Source organism: Gouania willdenowi, chromosome 17, assembly GCF_900634775.1.
Source record: "Gouania willdenowi chromosome 17, fGouWil2.1, whole genome shotgun sequence".
NCBI lineage: Eukaryota > Metazoa > Chordata > Actinopteri > Blenniiformes > Gobiesocidae > Gouania > Gouania willdenowi.
Window position 1 is genome coordinate 23,513,435 of NC_041060.1, and position 20,294 is coordinate 23,533,728.

The 20,294-nt window shown below is 39.8% G+C and overlaps 1 protein-coding gene across 8 annotated transcripts in view; it reads left to right on the plus strand.

The window, feature by feature from the left end:
• st18 (ST18 C2H2C-type zinc finger transcription factor) overlaps nucleotides 1-20,294 on the plus strand; it is a 65,150-nt gene that overhangs the window by 37,257 nt on the left and 7,599 nt on the right. For 5 of the 8 annotated variants that reach the window (XM_028473446.1, XM_028473451.1, XM_028473449.1 and 2 more), the window contains exons 9-20: nucleotides 39-131; nucleotides 278-486; nucleotides 1,701-1,906; nucleotides 5,820-6,062; nucleotides 6,738-6,847; nucleotides 9,081-9,143; nucleotides 10,288-10,356; nucleotides 10,441-10,503; nucleotides 14,008-14,088; nucleotides 17,503-17,724; nucleotides 19,058-19,143; nucleotides 19,223-19,326. In XM_028473446.1, the coding sequence (XP_028329247.1) occupies nucleotides 39-131; nucleotides 278-486; nucleotides 1,701-1,906; nucleotides 5,820-6,062; nucleotides 6,738-6,847; nucleotides 9,081-9,143; nucleotides 10,288-10,356; nucleotides 10,441-10,503; nucleotides 14,008-14,088; nucleotides 17,503-17,724; nucleotides 19,058-19,143; nucleotides 19,223-19,326 (1,549 nt within the window). The remainder of the gene's footprint in view (nucleotides 1-38; nucleotides 132-277; nucleotides 487-1,700; nucleotides 1,907-5,819; nucleotides 6,063-6,737; nucleotides 6,848-9,080; nucleotides 9,144-10,287; nucleotides 10,357-10,440; nucleotides 10,504-14,007; nucleotides 14,089-17,502; nucleotides 17,725-19,057; nucleotides 19,144-19,222; nucleotides 19,327-20,294) is intronic. The other 3 variants (XM_028473450.1, XM_028473452.1, XM_028473453.1) reach the window with 2 other exon arrangements.

Genomic DNA, 20,294 nt, shown 5'->3' on the forward strand with positions numbered 1-20,294 from the left:
ACACACACACACCTCTGATTGGTTTGTCTGTCTCACAGCCTATCAGGATGTCCAATTGCTGCTGCCGTCAAAGTTTCCAAACCTCAGGACGAGAACCTCAAATGCAGACAAGCTGTTGAGCGCTCGCCAAGGTAAGCCAATGCTACAGCAGTGACGTTTGCTACGTCATCGTAACTTACGTGATCGTTGTAATGGTAATCAGTCGATTGTGATGTTTTGTGATCGATTGAGCATCCCTGCCTAAAGCCTTGATCCTATTTCTTCACCTCCTCTGTAGAGCTCTGGGTCTGATCAGGAAGTTTGAGGTAAACCAGCTGAACTACCGTCTGTCACCTGCGGGCAGCGCTCTGCAGAATGGCCTTGGTAAGGACATGGAGAAGTTCAGCAGAATCCGCTTCGACTATGCTAGCTTTGACGCTCAGGTGTTCGGAAAGTCGCAGCTGATGGTTGGCGGTCAGGAACAGGAGCTCCAACGCTTCCCTGACTGTGAGTGTCATTGTCCTTTACAGCACTTGTCTTAGAGTGCATTCACACCAAAGAACACTAGGGCAGTTAAAAAGCTATGGGGTTTGTTTGCCTGGATAGTCCACCACATTTGGACCTTATGAACATGCAAACAAAGTCTAGAGTAGATCAGGCAGGTGAATTCTAGAGCAATTGTTTTGGTTGGACTCAAAATGAAATCAAAATCTTGAGCAAGCCAGCTGCACTGTGAACAAAAAAACTCTCGGGTTGAACTAAACACAGAAAGTGTCGAAGATGACGTAGAGCGTACGGCATTGTGCGTGGGCAGAATAACGACTAAGGATCTGGACAAAACACCAAAAGCACAGCAATTTGATACCGTGTCATTATTGAATGCTGCAAGAAAGCAGAATTGTCTGTGCATTCTTAAGCGTTCACTTTGACCAATAGATGCAAACCTCTTCTCATTTTATCTGTCTGCCCAGAGAACTCTCTACTCCAGTAATGGGCGTCCCCAAGCGACTAGTTCATGCAACTGTAAAATAGGCTGTGTGATGCGGATCAAGAAGTGTGCTGTGAACACAAAAGCAGCCTTAATATGTCATAGTTTTAGTGTCTTTGTTTTATGTTTTTATCCTGATGTCTTAGTGTCTTTATCCTTGGGAATCAATGTCTCGATGTCTCAAAATCTAATTATCTTTATTTCTCAGCTTCTCATTGTCTTGACATCTTTGTGTTTCTAAGTCTTATCATCCTGACTCTCTATGTTTTTGTCCTGATGTCTCCTTGTCTTTGTGTCTCTTTTTCTTGATGTCCTGAACTCTCAGCATCTCATTGTCCTAATGTCTCCATATGTCATTGTCTTGAAGTCCAATTTTCTCACTATCTCATTTCCCTGATGTCTTTATGTCTCAGCGTCCTGATATCTCATCGTCCTTACGTCTCATCCTCTTGATGTGTCACAGGGTCTCAGTCTTGAGGTTTCATTGTCCTGATTATATTTTTATCTAATCAGTGTCTTGGTGTCTCAGAGTCCTTATGTCTCAACAGCTCAATGTCTTCTAATGTCTCAGTGTCCCTATGTCCTGATTGTCTTGATGTCTCAGTGTCCTGTTCTCTTAGCGTCCTTATATCTTTATGTTTCGATGTCTTGGAGTTTGATACCTCAAAGTCTCAATGTCTTAGTTTCCTGGTGTCTCATTGTCTCACGTCTCCACACTCTCCGTATTTTTCAGCTCCTCCACGGCCGTATCCGTCCTTCCTTGGCACTCCGGGTTCCCACCTGCCTCCATCGTCTCAGCACAGTCCACCCATTCACTTCAAAAAGGAGGACGGTGGCCTTCAGACAGCAGCCGCGACTGCCGCCATTCTCAACCTGTCCACGCGCTATCGGAGAAACATGGAGGCAGTGGACGGACGGCCACTGGTGCCATCCACTAAGGTGAGGACATCAGAACATACATTGATCAGAGGACAAATTTGACATGCCATTGACACACACACACACACACACACACACACAGCAGAAGGAGTGTGATGACAGGCGTTGGGTTTGGGCGCATGCCGCAGGTTTTTTCTGATAAAACATGTGGCGTTGTGTTTGGTTTGGATGTCGGCGCGGCGTAAAAGCCCTGAAAAACGCTGCAGATGGCGATGGATCTTCTGCTCCGAGGCCTCGCCAATGGAGCTTCAGGGGATTAGAGGCAGCAGATCCAGGCGTTAACCTCCTAAACACGGGCGTTTAGCCCTGAGCGCACACACATGGTGTCTCAGGTCACACACCTTGGCGCTCGTAGACGAACAGACGTGTAACAGGTAGCCCCGCCCCCTCCTCCCACCTGAATGAATAAAACAGTGTAATCATCTGCTCGTCATTAACACCTCCACGTCCAGAAATCACATAACACAAAGGTTCAGCCGAAGCGAGGGGAAGGGGCCTTAGTGGATCCATGTCTTGTTGTCTCTATATCACACCGTAAGGATTTTATATTGTCGTAATGTCTTTATGTCTTGATATCTCAGTGTCTCCCTGTATCCTTGTCTCATTGTCTTAATATCTCATCATCTCAGGGTCCTGATTTCTCAGCATCCTGTCCTAATGTCTGTCTCATCATCCTGATATCTCAGCATCTTATCGTCCTGACGTCTTCTTCATGTCTCCTCTTCTCAATGTCTCCTTGTGTTGTAGTCACAGTGTCTCGGTGCCCTGAAACGAGTGGCCAATGAGATTTAGAGGGGTTGCTTCCCCTGAGTCTCGCTGACCACGCCCTTGCATTCGGCCTTGTTTGTTCAAAGATTACTCAGTGGTGCCCCTACAGGCATGTGCAGGCATTGCACGGCCTACACAATTTCTAAAGGTTTAATTTCTAACGGTTCTAAACGATTAATAGGTAATACTTTTTCTGCTTAGATTTGTTTGAAACAAATAGTATAGTTCTTCCAACACTTCTATCATTTAGATCTACACTAATTTTTTGTTTATTTTACTACATTTTATTTTTACACCTTAAAAGTAAAGACAATGCACTTTACATGTGTTGAAAGGTTTGATTTCTCTAACGAGTCACTGAAATGAGACCCGTGTCATGATTTGGTTGCAAACCCTTTCACTGACTCAAATGTGATTTGATGAGGTCCACACTTCATCAGACGGGGGTAATTAAGGTGAACGCTCCCGTTTAATGAATGTGAGGCCTTTGTGATGATAAAACGTGCGCACTGAGTGATAGAGAGGACGGGAGCGTCTAATGAGGAGGAAACTTTTAATGCCATCAAACGGCCGCACCTCAGCACAAACACATCCGTCACACGCCACATTAAGCTTTTTAATTTTTCTGTTATAATGATGACCTAAAACCAGCCTCCCACCCCCCCTCCGTGTCCTAGAAAACAGACGACACAGCTGTCAGCGCACAGCGGTGATTATTCCTCCGTGTTCAGCAGAATTACCGGCTTACTCCGGGACTCTGTCAGATAACGGCGGCGGCGGCTCCTCGCTCTGCCTGTTTGTTTGTTTCTGCTCGTTTTTCATGTTTACACATTAAAGGTTGTCGGGTTCACGCCACCCGTGTCATCACTGCGTCTCCTTTACATTCCTCACAGTGTAATTACACTGTACATTCACTTCTGTGCTCAGCAGGGTTCAGATAAACCAGTTTGTCACAGCGGGAAACAACCTCCAAACTGGAAACACTGGGTTGTAGTGGTAGAGCCTTTTGTGTACACGTTATACGCACACATACATGACAGGCTGTGGCAGTATAACTGATGTATTGTTGTGTACAGTTGTAGTACCATACTTAAGTTGTTGTTGTTGTTGAAGCACCATAAATGAAAAAAAAAACAAAATATTCTGGTTTATTTTTTTCATTACTTTTGTTACAATTGAACATAACCAATAAAAAATATATGTTTGTATAGTATGAAAAACCAAATGTGAAGTTTAAAATGTTGTTTTGTGAAGGAGGGGTAGGCACCTATAAGTTCCTTGAACTTCTGCCTACTCCTTTTGAACACGTTCTCCTTTGAATGCGTGTTATGTATTATACATAAAATGTGTTTTTCATGTTGCTCAAATAAATAAATAAACGACAACCACTGTTGTTCCGCTGCAGTAGAACTCTAGCAGAAGAGATTTACTGCAGTTTTATGGTGCTACTATTGTTGTAAGGCTCTAGCTCGCAAATGATTTTGCTAATCAAGTTATCTATTGATTATTCAATTAATTGTTCAAATAATTGGATAAAACATACTTTTGCTTGATTAAAGCTCAATTTCAAATGTACAACAGAAAATAAGGCTAATCACTTAATTGCTTTGTTACACTTGTTTCCTTCCTAAGAACAATTTACATTTATTACAAACACATGCAAAGTAGAAAAAGAAAAAGTAAGACAACAAATGCAAGCATTGTAAAAAAAAAACCTGAACTTTTTTATTTTTAATGAATACAGCTTCAAGGCAGAAAAATATTAATCAAATATAATCAATATTTTTCTATAATCAAGGTATCTGAAGACCTTGAGGAATTGTTGCAGCGGTAATACGGAGACAGTTTAATATGTTGTACAGTTTTATTACGATTGCATTGTTGTATTGTTTCAGTATGGCTGTAACTTTTGTAATACAGTTGTAGTACATTAGTATGTCTGTAGTACCTGTGCAGTACACTAAGTATCAATACTCTGTTAATACAGTTGCAATACACTTAAAGTACTGTCAATTGTTTGTTATACACAGTAGTGTGGCTATAGCACAGTTTGTTGTGTGTACAGCTGTATTACCACTGTTGTGCAGTTGTAGTTGATGTGCTTAGTACTTTTCACACACAGTACACATAGTAAAGTTTTAGTCTAGATGTGTTGCAGTTGTAGCACAGTTTTCTGTAGAGTTACATTACAGTTTTTGTACAATTGTTGTACTGTTGTAGTCGTATGGCTATCGTCCAGTTTACTAGGTTGTAATGCAGATATAGTACATTTGTTTCATGGTGTTATTGGGTGGTAGTACACTTTTTATATGTTGCAGTGGACCATTACAGTCAACAGTTGTAAATGTTCTGTACTTTTGTAGTAATTCAGCTGTACTGCACTTGTGTTACAGTCCTTGCCCTTGTTGTACGGTTGAAGCACTTGTTGTACAGTGTTGGTTCTATTCTAGTACAGTTCAAAAAAGTTGTAATATAGTCATACAGTATATGGTATTTTATAATTGTTGGACTGTTGCACAGTTGTATTTCTGTTCTTGTGTAGTTGTAGTAATGTTGTCTGTTACAGTTGTATTGCGGTTGTTGTGACGTCGCAGTACTGGTTCAGTGTGTCTGTAGTACATTTGTACTTTGATACAAATCAGTAGGATAGTTTTTTATGGCATTAGTACTGTTGTAGCATGGCTGGTTAGTTAGGTTACGGTTTAATCAAAGTTGTCGTACATTTTTATGCTTGAACTTGTAAAATGTCTGTATTGTTGTACACGTGTGTATAGTTCCAGTTCTGTTGTCTGTACAGTTGTGTTGCTTTTGGTGTCTAGTTGTTGCACAGTTACGTTACAGTTTTGAGTTGTAGTACTGTTGCACTACACTTGTTGTAATGTTTCTTTACTGTTGCATGTTTGTAATACAGCTGTAGTAGTGTTCGAGCAAAATTGCATATTGTGTATGTATTATGATTCATGTACAGTTGTTGTACAGTCTTAGTAAAGCTATATTCAAGTTGTTGGCCTCTTTAAATACAAGTTTATTGTACTGTTGTAGAACAGTTGTGGTGTGTTACGTTGTATGATTGTGGTACAGTTGTAGTATGTTATGTTGGGTCCTAAGATGTGTCTGATCACACAATCTTTTGCTCTCTCTGCAGGATGTTCTTATAGAAGTGGATGAGAATGGCACTCTGGACCTCAGCATGAAGAAGAGCAAAGAAAACATTCCCGTTCAGTCAAAGACTTCAAGCTTCTCGTCGTCGCCTTTAGAGGCCGCCACTGCCAAAGGAGGCGGAGTCCTGATCTGTCCCACATTCTACCAGCCTCTGTGTGAGCCCGAGAGCTGGGAGAGCGCCATGGCCGCCAACTTCACCAAAACACACACGCTACAGGACAATGAGGTACTCCTGATGACAAAACCTCTGAGGATGAATATTTGTTGCTCCCACGTGTGATGGCGAGGATGGAGAGGAAAACCAGCAGTTTTTGTGTTGGGTGTATCAGCTCAACTGGTGATCATTAAAGATGCTGATGCGCCATGGCAGGAGCAAGGCTTTAAAGCTGTCGGTGGTTGAAGCTTCAGTCGACAAACCAGTCAAACCAACACTGATTCATATAAGCACTAACCACATGCGTCAGATCACACTATTCATTCAGTGCACACACACAGTCAGCTGATTGGTCAAGAGACAGGACAAAACAAACCAAATAAACTCGCTATGTTTTCACTGACATACAAAGGATTTTGTATAGTTACTTCCACACAATGTTAGAACAATTGCTCCTCTGTATCCTGACGTTGGAGTATGATGGGATGTAACCGTCCTGTCCCGCGGGTGTGGCGTGTGGACAAACAGTCTGAGAGAGGCATCTATATGTCTGTGAGGATTAGTGTGACTTTAAATGGATGTATGGTTTACTGGGAGGCAGGATTATCTACAGCGCTGCACTCTCGCCCCCCTCCTGTTTTAAGAGTATTAAACAGGGATTTGATTAATTATTCACTTTCAGGTCATTGCAGCCTGAGCCCGGCAGTTTGGGGGCGCCCAGGTCATGTGACATGTTCTCTGTCTCAGCAGGAAGACTATGACTCCACCTCCTTGGATGAGCATCAGTACCCGGGTGATGGCGGCGTGTTGAGCGCTAAGGCGCAGCTACTAAGGGACGCCAAGAAGGAGCTGCTCAGGTATACGTTGAGAATATTCTCAGCCACGTCAGAATTAACCGTACACTTAGGTATTACCAGGACAAATATATCTGATCTGATGTATATCAAATATATCACACGTCTGACTCATATATGATAGATGCTTGACTGACATTTGGTCTCTACCAACAATATAAGTCTTTGCTTACACTGGATTTCCAAATGGAGGCGTAATTGCTCCATAACGTCTCCGCTGCGTAATCGTGACGCTGTCCATCAATCCCCACCCCCTCCATCTGTGATGCGTACTGTTGCACCGAGGACTCCGGAGATCAGAATCAGAATCCTTTTATTGTCATTGTACAAAGTACAACAGAATTACAAATGCTCCCCACACAACATACACGTACACTTAAATATGCCGGGACGGACACAGTTAACATAAAAACGACATACGGTATGGTAAAAGTCTGTCAGAAAAAAGGTTCATCAGCATAAAAGTTAATCAGCATAAAAGTGCATCGGTATAGATCCCGCTAATTCACACGTAATTGCGCAATACCGCAAGTTGTAGTCATTGTAGTCAAAGAGAACCAGTTGGAAAATGGATGGAAATATGATCCGCCTTGAACACGGAGTATTTTATTTAAAGAATAAACCAGATGTTTTATTCTGTGTCTGTGCACTACTTCCTGTCCCCACACAAGCTTATCTTAGCTGAATTTACTCTATGTGTTGTTGCTCCAGCGTCCGTCAAAAATGGAAGGTCTGTGTATCTGTTGCGAAGGACTCCGGACTGATGGAGTCGTTACGTAGCTGTCACGGGCCGCATAAGCTGGTGATGGAAATTGCCACACATTGCCTAGAATGGAAACATCTCAGCTCCGTTGCCGTCACGCAGTGGATAAGCAGCAACCTGGGGGTTAGACTGATTAAAGAAAAAAAAAATCTTATTTTGCTTTATGATTGTTTAAAGCTGCTACGTTGTTGACTGACATACGTAGTCCTCCTAATACAGACATAACACAATATTAGGCAAAAATGATTTAGTTTCAGTTATTTTGGAGCCTTTTTAGAAGGTGTAGAATTATTGGAAAAAGTAGGACCCCAAAAGTGTCCTTAATTTTAAGAGTCCTCAATTTTTGTAAAAAAAAAAAAAAAAGTCCTCAAATGTTTCGAAAACATGTAAAAACACACACATGCACATTTTCAGCTATAGGTTGGTTGAGCCTGATTTTAATCCCACTTGCAGGGACTTTATTGCAATTATGTGACAACATTATGATACACGGTGAAATGCAATGGACACCGATGCAGGACAGTGTGGTCCCACAGAGAAGGTCCAGTTCCACCTCCTACTGCTCCCAGTATGTGTTTACCAAAATACTGATTACTGATTGCGTTGAAACCACACTCCTTAGGATGGTGTGTGTGTGTGTGCGTGTGCGTGTGTGTGCAGCAGTGATGGCTCAGTGTGTATACTGCTGTATGTCTGCAGGTTCTTTGGGAGCTCAGTGTTCACAGTGAGTCTTCTGCCCGTGTTCTGACCCAGATTAACTCCACCTCCTGTAGTTAGCGTGCATGTTCTTCCGGGTCGAACCCGGGCCTGTAGTCCAGCAGCTCACAAACTCTCAGGCTTCCAGCGTGTCACAGCAGTCCTTACACAGGGTTTTTTCACCAAACTGGAGCTCGAACTGTTGTTTTTTTCACTACCAGGACTAAACTGGCAGTAACTGTACATGTCAGTCTTTACTTTTCTCAGCACTTAACAAAAACCAATAAAGGAATACAGTTGTGAATATATATCTTAGCTAACTGTCTCACTCCGAGGCTGTAGAGCAAAGAAAGCCTCCCTTTGTGCATTTTGCCACAGTTTTAGTATTGGTCAGCAAGATTAAACATGTGACACACTTTATATATATATACTATATACTCTAGTATAGTATAGTGCTCAAGCCTGGTCCTGAGAGCCCCTGTACTGCATGTTTAAGATACCACCCTGCTCTGTTACACCTAATTCTAATGATGGTATCATCATGGAGCTCTGCAGAAAGCCTGAAAATGAGCTCCCCTTTACAATAAGCTGTGGTGTACAAGGGGAGCATCGAAAACATGCAGGACAGGGGCTCTCCAGGACCTGACTCGAGCTCCAGTTTGGTGAAAAACCACCCTCTTAGTGTTTTTCTACTAAACCTCCTGCTGTACTAACTCCAGCTGCTCCACTGAGTGTGTGCGTTAGTAGCAGCATGCTAACGCCATGTGCTCTGTGCAGCTGTCCCACCCCGGGCTGTGACGGCAGCGGGCATGTGACGGGAAACTACGCCTCCCACCGCAGGTACACGCACAAACACACACAGACACGCACACACACATTGTTGGTCATCTATTGGTCCATAAAACCCCAAGTTGGAAGTCTTTCATTAGCTAAGAGCAGTTAAGTAATAAAAACTATACTCAAGTAAAAGTAAGTTAAGGGTAAATCTAAGGGTAAAGTAGGCATACAAATAAAAAGTAGTAGGCTAAGTGAAGTTTTACTAGAAAGAGTCCACGCAGGCGCTTTTATGAACAGCAGCTGCGCAATATCAACATGTGACCCTCTTTAGTCTGTGTCTCTCTAACAGACAGCACGTGTGAGTGAGATGTGTAGTGTTTTACTAATGCACGTCGCACACACACTTGTGGTCCGTGTGTGTGTGTGTGTAGAAAACAGAAGACGATAGAAATAGTATAACAACAAAAACAAAAAGATCTGCGCACCAACCAGGATCTTCAAGAATGAGCAGGTCATTTTCTAAAAGAACTGATTGGTCAGGAGGAGAACTTAAGCTGCTCCTGACCAGGTTAGCCGTTCAGCCTAAGTTACCATAGTGATTCACCCCCGGTAAGAAGTTAACCAGCGTCGTAGTACAGCACACACAGAATAAATCCCAGAAGTTAGCGTGCCAAGAGGAAATCCAGCTTTGTAGTGCAGGCCCAAAATGGGGAAAAAAAACCTACAAAAAGTCAACAAAAACACACAAAACGATGACAAAAACTCACACTGATTCCAAAAACACATAAAACAAGAAAAACTGGAAGATTATAGCAAAACAAAAACGAAAAAATAATGCCAAAAAATACACAAAACAACAATAGAAACACAAGAAATGAGAACACAAACACATTATGGCACAAATACAGATGGACTTTTCCTGTTTCACATCGGACACAATGGCAAACCAAAAGTAAGTAGTACAAATATTCTGTAATGTAAGGTAACAAAGTCAAACATATTTTTGTAGTTATCGTAGAAACATGTTGAATGCAACACAGTGGTCTCTCTATGATAATCTATGACTAATTAATAACATCGTCTTCAGACACAAATAGTATTGACTCTAATTAAACACTTCCTGGTATGCAGTCACACACACATCAGTCAATATGTTCACTTAAATATTGGAATGATCATCTTGAATTACTCTCTTTGTTCTCTGCAGTGTTTCTGGATGTCCGCTCGCTGACAAGACCCTCAAATCTCTGATGGCTGCCAACTCTCAGGAACTAAAGTAAGTCTGTCCCTCGGCTCCTGCTGCAGCATTTCTCGCTCCGTGCTTCATTGTCCCTGTATCTCTTCCTCTGTTTGTCTTCAGGTGCCCTACCCCCGGTTGTGATGGATCCGGACACGTGACCGGGAACTACGCCTCACACAGGAGGTAACTGTCTGAGAGAGTGTGTGCTTTTATTCTGAAAGGTTGGGTCCAGTTAACCTCATTGTTATTACTGTAATTTAGGATTTATTGAATTGATTTCACACGTTTATGTTTACGCACTTTCTGAGTTAAAAAATCATGGAGGTTTCCTTACAAACAGTTAGAAGAATGAGTTTTTAAAACTATTTGTATTTTTTGATTAATCAATACTTGTAAATAATCATTTTAATAGTATTTTCTAATCGATTTAATTGATTCTAATTGTAATTTAATTATTGTTTTTGTTTTTCTGAAGCTGTTCTACGGCTGTAATTGTTTTAACTGTTTTTTTTTTTTTTTAACAATAATGACTACCGTAGTTTGCTAAAACCTGTGTGGAATATTGTGGTGATGAGTGACTCGAGTGATAAAAAAAAAAAAAAGAAATAATGAATGCCTCAAGTAAAAACTGAATTAGAAGTCAGCCGTTAATCAAAATGGACACCAGATTCACCAAAACACCAGTGAAGCTTCAGGGATTCTCTTTCAAAAGTCTTACTTCAGGTATTTAATCTGCTGAAGTCTTTATGTCCCAATAAGAATAAGATTTGTATTCTTTATTTATTTATTTTCCTCCCTGTCCAGGTTGAACTACAGTGCCTTGCGAAAGTATTCGGCCCCCTTGAACTTTTCGACCTTTTGCCACATTTCAGGCTTCAAACATAAAGATATAAAACTGTAATTTTTTGTGAAGAATCAACAACAAGTGGGACACAATCATGAAGTGAATTTTTAACAAATAAAAAACTGAAAAATTGGGCGTGCAAAATTAATAAGTTAATACTTTGTAGCGCCACCTTTTGCTGCGATAACTGCTGTAAGTCGTTTGTGGTATGTCTCCATCAGTTTGGCACATTGAGAGACTGGAATATTTGCCCATTCCTCCTTGCAAAACAGCTCGAGCTCAGTGACGTTGGATGGACAGCGTTTGTGAACAGCAGTTTTCAGTTGTTTCCACAGATTCTCGATTGGATTCAGGTCTGGACTTTGACTTGGCCATTCTAACACCTGCATATGTTTATTTGTAAACCACTCCATTGTAGATTTTGCTTCATGTTTTGGATCATTGTCTTTTTGGAAGACAAATCTCCATCCCAGTCCCAGGTCTTTTGCAGACTCCATCAGGTCTTCTTCCAGAATGGTCCTGTATTTGGCTCCATCCATCTTCCCATCATTTTTAACCATCTTCCCTGTCCCTGCTGAAGAAAAGCAGGCCCAAACCATGATGCTGCCACCACCATGTTTTACAGTGGGGATGGTGTGTTCAGGGTGATGAGCTGTGTTGTGTTTACGCCAAACATAACGTTTTGCATTGTTGCCAAAACGTTCGATTTTGGTTTCGTCCGACCAGAGCACCTTCTTCCACATGTTTGGTGTGTCTCCCAGGTGGCTTGTGGCAAACTTTAAATGACACTTTATATGGATATCTTTAAGAAATGGCTTTCTTCTTGCCACTCTTCCATAAAGGCCAGAGTTGTGCTGTATACGACTGATTGTTGTCCTGTGGACAGAGTCTCCCACCTCAGCTGTACATTTCTGCAGTTCATCCAGAGTGATCATGGGCCTCTTGGCAGCATCTCTGATCAGTTTTCTCCTTGTATGAGCTGAAAGTTTAGAGGGACGGCCGGGTCTTTGTAGATTTGCAGTGGTCTGATACTCCTTCCATTTCAATATTATCGCTTGCACAGTGCTCCTTGGGATGTTTAAAGCTTGGGAAATCTTTTTGTATCCAAATCCGGCTTTAAACTTCTCCACAACAGTATCTCGGACCTGCCTGGTGTGTTCCTTGGTCTTCATGATGCTCTCTGCGCTTTAAACTGACCTCTGAGACTACCACAGAGCAGGTGCATTTATACGGAGACTTGATGACACACAGGTGGATTCTATTTATCATCATTAGTCATTTAGGTCAACGTTGGATCATTCAGAGATCCTCACTGAACTTTTGGAGAGAGTTTGCTGCACTGAAAGTAAAGGGGCTGAATAATTTTGCACGCCCAAGTTTTCAGTTTTTTATTTGTTAAAAATGTTTGAAATATCCAATAAATTTCGTTTCATTTCATGATTGTGTCCCACTTGTTGTTAATTCTTCACAAAAAATTACAGTTTTATATCTTTATGTTTGAAGCCTGAAATGTGGCAAAAGGTCGAAAAGTTCAAGGGGGCCGAATACTTTCGCAAGGCACTGTAGTTCAACCTGGACAGGGAGGAAAATAAATAAATAAAGAATACAAATCTTATTCTTATTGGGACATAAAGACTTCAGCAGATTAAATACCTGAAGTAAGACTTTTGAAAGAGAATCCTGGAATCCTTGAAGCTTCACTGGTGTTTTGGTGAATCTGGTGTCCATTTTGATTAACGGCTGACTTCTAACTCAGTTTTTACTTGAGGCATTCATTATTTCTTTTTTTTTTTTTTTTATCACTCGAGTCACTCCTCACCACAACAGTTTTATATCTTTATGTTTGAAGCCTGAAATGTGGCAAAAGGTCGAAAAGTTCAAGGGGGCCGAATACTTTTGCAAGGCACTGTATATGGTGGTTAAAAACTGATGTGGGACTCAAGTAAAAGTATAGATACTTGAATAAAAAATGATTGTTAAAAGTAAAAGTATTGAAGTTGCTTCCTTACTTGAATGAAAGTATAAAAATACATGCTACTAAATGTACTTAAGTCAAAAAGTAAAACAAATGTCCCTTCAATAATAAGACATAGTTTTTAAACCAACAGTATCCATATCTTTTTTTTTTGTTTTTGTTTAAGACTGTTTGAACACCTGGATAATTTGGCACTCATAATAAATAACTTTTGTAAATAAAATGTGTCAAAAAAGAAAGAATAAAAAAGCAGAGCAGCTTTGAGTTTAACATTTTTAAGAACTTGTAGAAAACTGGTACAAGAAAATGAATGAAATCTGTTACCCTTTATGAACACCTGGAGAATGTAGCACTCTTTATAGATCAAATTTGTAAATAAAATGTTTCAAAAAAAAAAAAAAAATGCAAATGCTCAATTAAACCCACCACGTTATGGCGTCATCTTCGAAGGTCTTAAAAGAAACACTGTCATTTTTAAAATGTAAGGAATAGAAAGTACAGATATTTGTTGAAAAAAGTAAGGAGTAAAAGGAGAAGTCACCAAAAAAAAAAAAAAAATACTCAAGTAAAGTACAGATACCAAAAAAACTACTTAAGTAGTTTTTTTGGTATCTGTACTTTACTTTTATTACTTTTATTATTGTCTTTGTCTGCTGTTTTAAATGTATGTATGGCGTGGTGGTCTGCAAAAACTGAACTGCCCTTTGGGATAAATAAAGTCGTATATATCTAAAAATCAATCAAACCAGTGTTTTTGTGTATCTGACTGTGTGTGTGTGTGTGTGTGTGTGTGTGTGTGTGTGTGTGTGTGTGTGTGTGTGTGTGTGTGTGTGTGTGTGTGTGTGTGTGTGTGTGTGTGTGTCTGCAGCCTGTCCGGGTGTCCTCGGGCCAGGAAAGGAGGTCTGAAGCTCACACCAAACAAGGAGGACAAGGATGAGGCTGAGTTAAAGTGAGTTCCCAGTAAAACCAGTACCTGCAGGCCTCAAACTGGGACAAAGAAAGAGCCTCCTGGGGATTAGCGGCTTTTTTGTGGCGTTTCCATTGTGCTGTCATGGGAGAGCTTTCTTTGTGATTACAGCGCAGGAAGAAAGCCGGCAGCAGCTTAATTCAGGAGGAAAGTGATATTGGAAAAGTAATGTGATTGATTCCAGTTTAAATCCAAAGTCTGGGACTGACTTCTGCATCTGGACTTTAATTACTAATGCGCTCAGGAATCAGACCAACATGGATCTGATGCACACTAACAGACGAGGGGCGGGGATTATTGTAAACACGAGGCCATATGGCGTGCCTCCATTGTCCGGCGGCGCGCACGCAGCTCCTACCTGTGCAGTAATGTGTTGTTTTTGTTCTCTGAGTGCCGCCATCTGCATCACCGCCACTGACCTCTGACCCCCAGCGCTGAGGGAAAGGGGCGAACGAGCCGCCTCCAAATTACGTTCTTTGGCTCGACAATTATCTGTAATTCATGTCAGTCCATTACTGACCTGCAAGAGACACACACACACACACAGACAAACACACACACACACATAGGGAGCGGTTTCACCACAGCCTGGAAAGTTTCAGCGCTAACATGATTATCCCACTGCAGACTGTAATCAGCATTTGGTGGATTAATCAGCGTAATGGTTAACAAATCTTCTGTTTGGTTATGGAAAAAGGTTGGAGTGACCTCGCTGAAGGTTTGATCTGCAGCAGCTCGTCCTGCTTTTTTTTTTTTTTACCCACACACAAGAAAGTTCCGGCGCTGCTCGCTCAGAAACAGACAGAGCATTACCAACACCTACAAAGCTGCTGCTAAATCAGCTCTGAGGTGTGAAGGTGGTCGGAAGTCATTGGCTGCTCAGTCGCAAGAAAACACCTTTCATTACCGATGAGGATGTAAATATCATGTTTTGATCTGTTCTGACACAGAAAACCAACATTTACATTTTTTTTTTACAAAGCAACACTCTGATTTACTTTAGGAATAAATACATAAGCATCTGCTTCTCCTCTGAAAAAGTCAGAATTAGCAGAAATGAATCCTAACATCAACCAATGCACAAAGCAAGAACTACTAGTATGTGTCGTTTCACTATTATTAACATTAACGCTTGAGTTACAATGATGGAAAATGATCAAACAATCATTTACATGCATTGAACAATAGGCCATTTAAAGTCAAATAAATTATTTCATAAACTTCTCTGCAAATCTTTTCAGTGGGTTGATATGCTAAGTTACACTGAGTATGATAGGATCCCCGATATTGCTCGCGGGACCGATGAGATAGAAAGAGAAAAGAAGAAAAATATACAGTTGGAAAAATAACTTTTTTTTTTATTATTATTAATTTGAACTCTGTACGAGCTTTTGAAGTTTCAAACTTAATATGAAAAGTTTTTTTTTTTTTTTTTATTTTTTTTTTTTACTAATAATCAGTAACATAATTAAAATAAATTAGATCACTGCCTCTCAACCGTTGTGCTTCGGCACCTGGCATCACTCTAAATAATAAACCACACCCCCAAAACTATCCAATTATCAAATCAGTTCAACGCCTGAACCTGAATGCATTTGATTTTGAGGAGTGTTCTGGGTGTTTTATTTTGAAAAACTGGACCATACCTGCGGTTGACTTCACTTGGTTCAACCCAGATGTGTGGATACTTTATCCGTGGTGCACAAAAGTTGAAATTTCGCACTCGATTAGCTACTACATTAAACAGTGCGTTTGCAAAGCTACACTATTGTACACTTTACATAATAATACAGTAACTTTAGCCTCTTCATCACACAGTCCTGTAAACTCAAACTGAGAATAATCTTTAACCCTCTTCACCTGAATTGTTTTTCTTACCACTGATAGGTAAAAGAAGAAAAGCGCTTGGCAGTGATGAAAAAATGGCCTTAAATGCTTGATTTTCGGTGATTTTAATTGCTTCATTGTACAATTAACCACAGTTATTTGCTAAAATATAGTAGATTCAATAACATATTGTAACAAAGTGTATTCTAACATAAATACAGACATTGTTTTTCTCAGTTATGACATGTAACGTATAAAGTTTTTTTTACATATGTGATTAACTTGCAAATAATTGCACTTAATTCATAAATGTACTTAATATTCAGCAAAGTACTCAGATGAAGTGTCTTCTGTTTTTCGCAGCTCTGACATGTAATAATAGTAAAAAGTTTTTTTTAGATTAACGTCGTAATATTTCAAGAATAAAGTCGTAATATTATGAGAATAAAATTTAATTACAAACAGGATTTTGTCTGCATTTAGTGACATTATTGTTCTCTTTAGGTTTGACACGTGATGAAATACTGAGCCTTTAGGCCCATCATCACCACACTGTTATCAATGTAAGGACTTTAAAGTGACTCTGCAGACGTTTTGGTTTGTTCCGACAAAAGAACCAGACTGATTTGGAGGAAATAGACTCTTCAGAGGAGGAGAAACTGGCTGGAAGTGGTTGGTTCAAGGGCTATCGGTGTTAGTTGCGTTCACTGCAACAGGGAATTCCGAGTGCTGTACCATTGAGTTTTTTTTTTAAAGATGTTATAAGTTTGACTTCTTTCTGCTCCTTTTCATTCATCTTTTTTTTTCATTGTGGGAGAGAAAGAAATTTGTTATTTGTTTCAATGTCTGAAATTAACAAACAAACAAACAAACAAGATACGGTGTCACGTACTGAGTTTACCTGTGTACTCAGAGTATAACCCTAACCCTGACCCAATTCAATAAACAAATAAAACACGCGTGCGTTCACTTTGAAAATGAAAATAAACAAAAAAGAATTTTTTTTTTTTTTTTTTTTTTAGCGAAAATTCATTTTACGGTAGTGCGCATGTGCATAATCTCTGTACGATGCGAACTCAGTAAATGACACCGGCTTGATTCTTTTAAAATTACAATTTTTATCTAAATATATTTCAACTTCATTCTCATAAAATTACAACTTTATTCTGGAAATATTCCGACTTTGATCTTGTAGTGCTCAGATTTTATTTTTATTTTAATGTGGTCCTAATACGCAGTCGTATATAAATGTGCTTGGCAGTGAAGGGAAAAGGAAAAAAAAAAAAAACACAATTAGCAAAGAATTTCACATTAATGATTAATTGCACAATTGCCTGCTTTCTGCTGCCACTGTTTAACGCTTTATTAAAACTCTAAACTTAAATGTTTTAAATAAAGTTTTATTTTAGCTACAAGCTAAGCTATCACAGCCTGATCCGGACATGTGTTCCCCACTCAACGGTGCATATAAAAAGCAAAATAAACACGTTAATAACAATAAAGACAAGGTAGACAAACACTTACATAAATAAATACGATAAAAAGACATGTGTTGTGCGCGTGCCGCAGGTGTCCCGTGCTGGGATGTGACGGCCAGGGTCACGTGTCGGGGAAGTACACGTCCCACCGCAGCGCGGGAAGCTGTCCGCTCAACGCCAAGAGGCAGAAGGAGGCGTCGCTGAACGGAGCCGATTTCACCTGGAAGTCCACCAAACAGGAGCTGCCACACTGTCCGCTGCCCGGCTGCAACGGCCTGGGACACGCCAACAACGTGTTCGCCACGCACAGGAGGTGATGGGGCCACTCTTCACTAAATAGTCCATTCATTAAATTATATAATTCATTATTCTATGGTTAATATCAGCCACACAATGCCGTGTTTGAGTGCGTGAGCACGAGATTAAATTATAAAGTAAATAAATGAATATCAATAAACATACAATATGATATGGATAAAATACATTTAAAAGTGTGTATAGTAAAATATAAATAAAAATGTACTTTCAGAATTATGACATAAGTAATGTAATATGACTACAGAAATATAAATATACCAATATCTAAAATATTTATGAAATTAAAAATAAGATTCATGTATGAAATACAATTATAACAAAACAGACCAACTGCATAAACAGAGAATGTTCAAATGAAAATGTATTAGAGCGTTCTCTTAATAAAATATGAATATAGATAAAATATAATATGATTAAAAACAAAATAAACATACACAAATCATTATTAAAAACATTTTTAATATAAAGGACAATATGAATAAATATGTATAAAATAAAACCATAAATAATGTAAAATTGTATGTATATAAAAACATCAACAAGATACATAATAAAATAAAAAAATATACAGTAAAATATAAATTAAAAATAATAATATTTGTAAAATCCTCACCATTTCCAAATGTGCATCTTCACATTAAAACAATGAAGTTCAGCTGCTGAAAAGTACTTTAAAGGATCAGATGATGATTTTACACAATTTATTCGCTGTTTTTTTTTATCACAAACTGAATAAATTAAAGTTTTTAAATCTTCACAAAGTCAACTTTTCTTCTACAAGTTTATTTTTCTGAGGTTCTGCTTTTAAATTACCGAAGAAAAATGACCCGTTACTGCCCTCTAGTGTTAGAAGTGTGATATCAAGACTTTTCTTATGGTTAATAACACTCCTTCACAATAAAATCACTGGATGTATTTATTTTTTTAACCCAGAGAATGCCCCTGATTTCAATCATGGAGGGGCTAAACAATCTAGATCCACATTAATTCTATCAGTAAGGTCACTACATTGCCAATTATTTTCTACTTTCTTTCTCAGTTGTGTAAGAATATGCACATCCTGTGTGGCTGTTTGACTTTTGAGTACTTTTCCATGTGTTGTGAGATGTGTACAGATCGTCCCTGTGTCCCCCCCAACCAGGGTTAGGGGACAAAACAGGAAAGGTTTTAACGCATGTAACGCACAATACTGCAATACTATTAAAAGCACCTCTTCTTTATTTCCAGTTAAAAAGAAGTCAATCGTAAAAAAAAAAAAAAAATCAATGGGTTTAGCCTGTGCATGTTGTAGACACTGATGCTAATGCTAAAAGTGTGTCTTTGAACAGCCTGTCCGGCTGCCCGCTCAATGCTCAGAGCATCAGGAGGAAACACTCGGACGAGGAGATGACCATCAAGCTGAGAGCCAGCAGCGGTAAGAGGCAGGGAGAACCTGCAAACCTTCACGTCCACAGTGTGCAGCCCCTCGCTCACGTGCTCTGCTTCCTTGACAGGAGTGGAGAACAAAGAGGAGAACCAGCATCTGGAGCACGAAATCAAGCAGCTCAACGAGTCCAACATGCAGATTGAAGCCGACATGATGCAGCTTCAAACACAGGTAAATATTTACTCCCACAAAGCCCCGCCCCTTTATCTTTTCAACCCCCCGCTCAGCCATCGCCATTACATGATAAAGTAACAAAAACATGTGGGACTGGTCACTGGTATGGAGTTCCTTCCCAGTCTTAGAGGAAGACAGCACATTTACCGTCTGACATGCAAAGATTCATCTTCAAGTTTCCTTATTCCTCACCTAGAAAGATACACAATGGGATACACACACAACACAATACACTAAGAGCCTGTACTACATAGCCAGACTTTTAACTGGTGCTTCTAGAACATCCCATATTACCCCCATTCTTGCTACTCTGCACTGGCTTCCAGTTAAGTTTCGCATAGAATATAAAATATTAGTTCTCACGTTCCGAGCATTACATGGTCAGGCCCCTAAATATATCTCGGACTTGTTGTGCTCCTACTCATCAGGGCGATGCCTTCGGTCTTCAGGTCAGGGTCTCCTAAAGACCCCAAAAACTACATTTAAGACCAGAGGAGACCTGGCGTTCCAGGCTATAGCTTCCAGACTCTGGAATAACCTGCACCAGTCTCTCAGGGAGCTCAACTGTGTAGACACTTTTAAAAAACTGCTGAAGACTACACTTTACAGAAAAGCTTTTATTTTAATTTTTATTTATCCTTTAATGTTGCTGTTCTTATTATATTTATGCACTCTTGTTTTATAATTCTATTGTGTTGCACTTGTACTTTTACCACAACTCTGTACAGCACTTTGTGATTTTATCTGCAAAAAGCGCTTTATAAATAAACTACTTACTTACTTACTTACTTACTGTACATGATAGGTCAGTCATTGGCCAGTTTAGGTCGCATGACTAAGACTAAACCTTACCCTAAACCAAACCCTAACCCTAAAAATTGTTGCGATACTGGGTTATAACCCTAAACCTAATCCTAATCCTAACCTTACACCTTACCCTAACCTAAACTTCGGTAACCGTACCA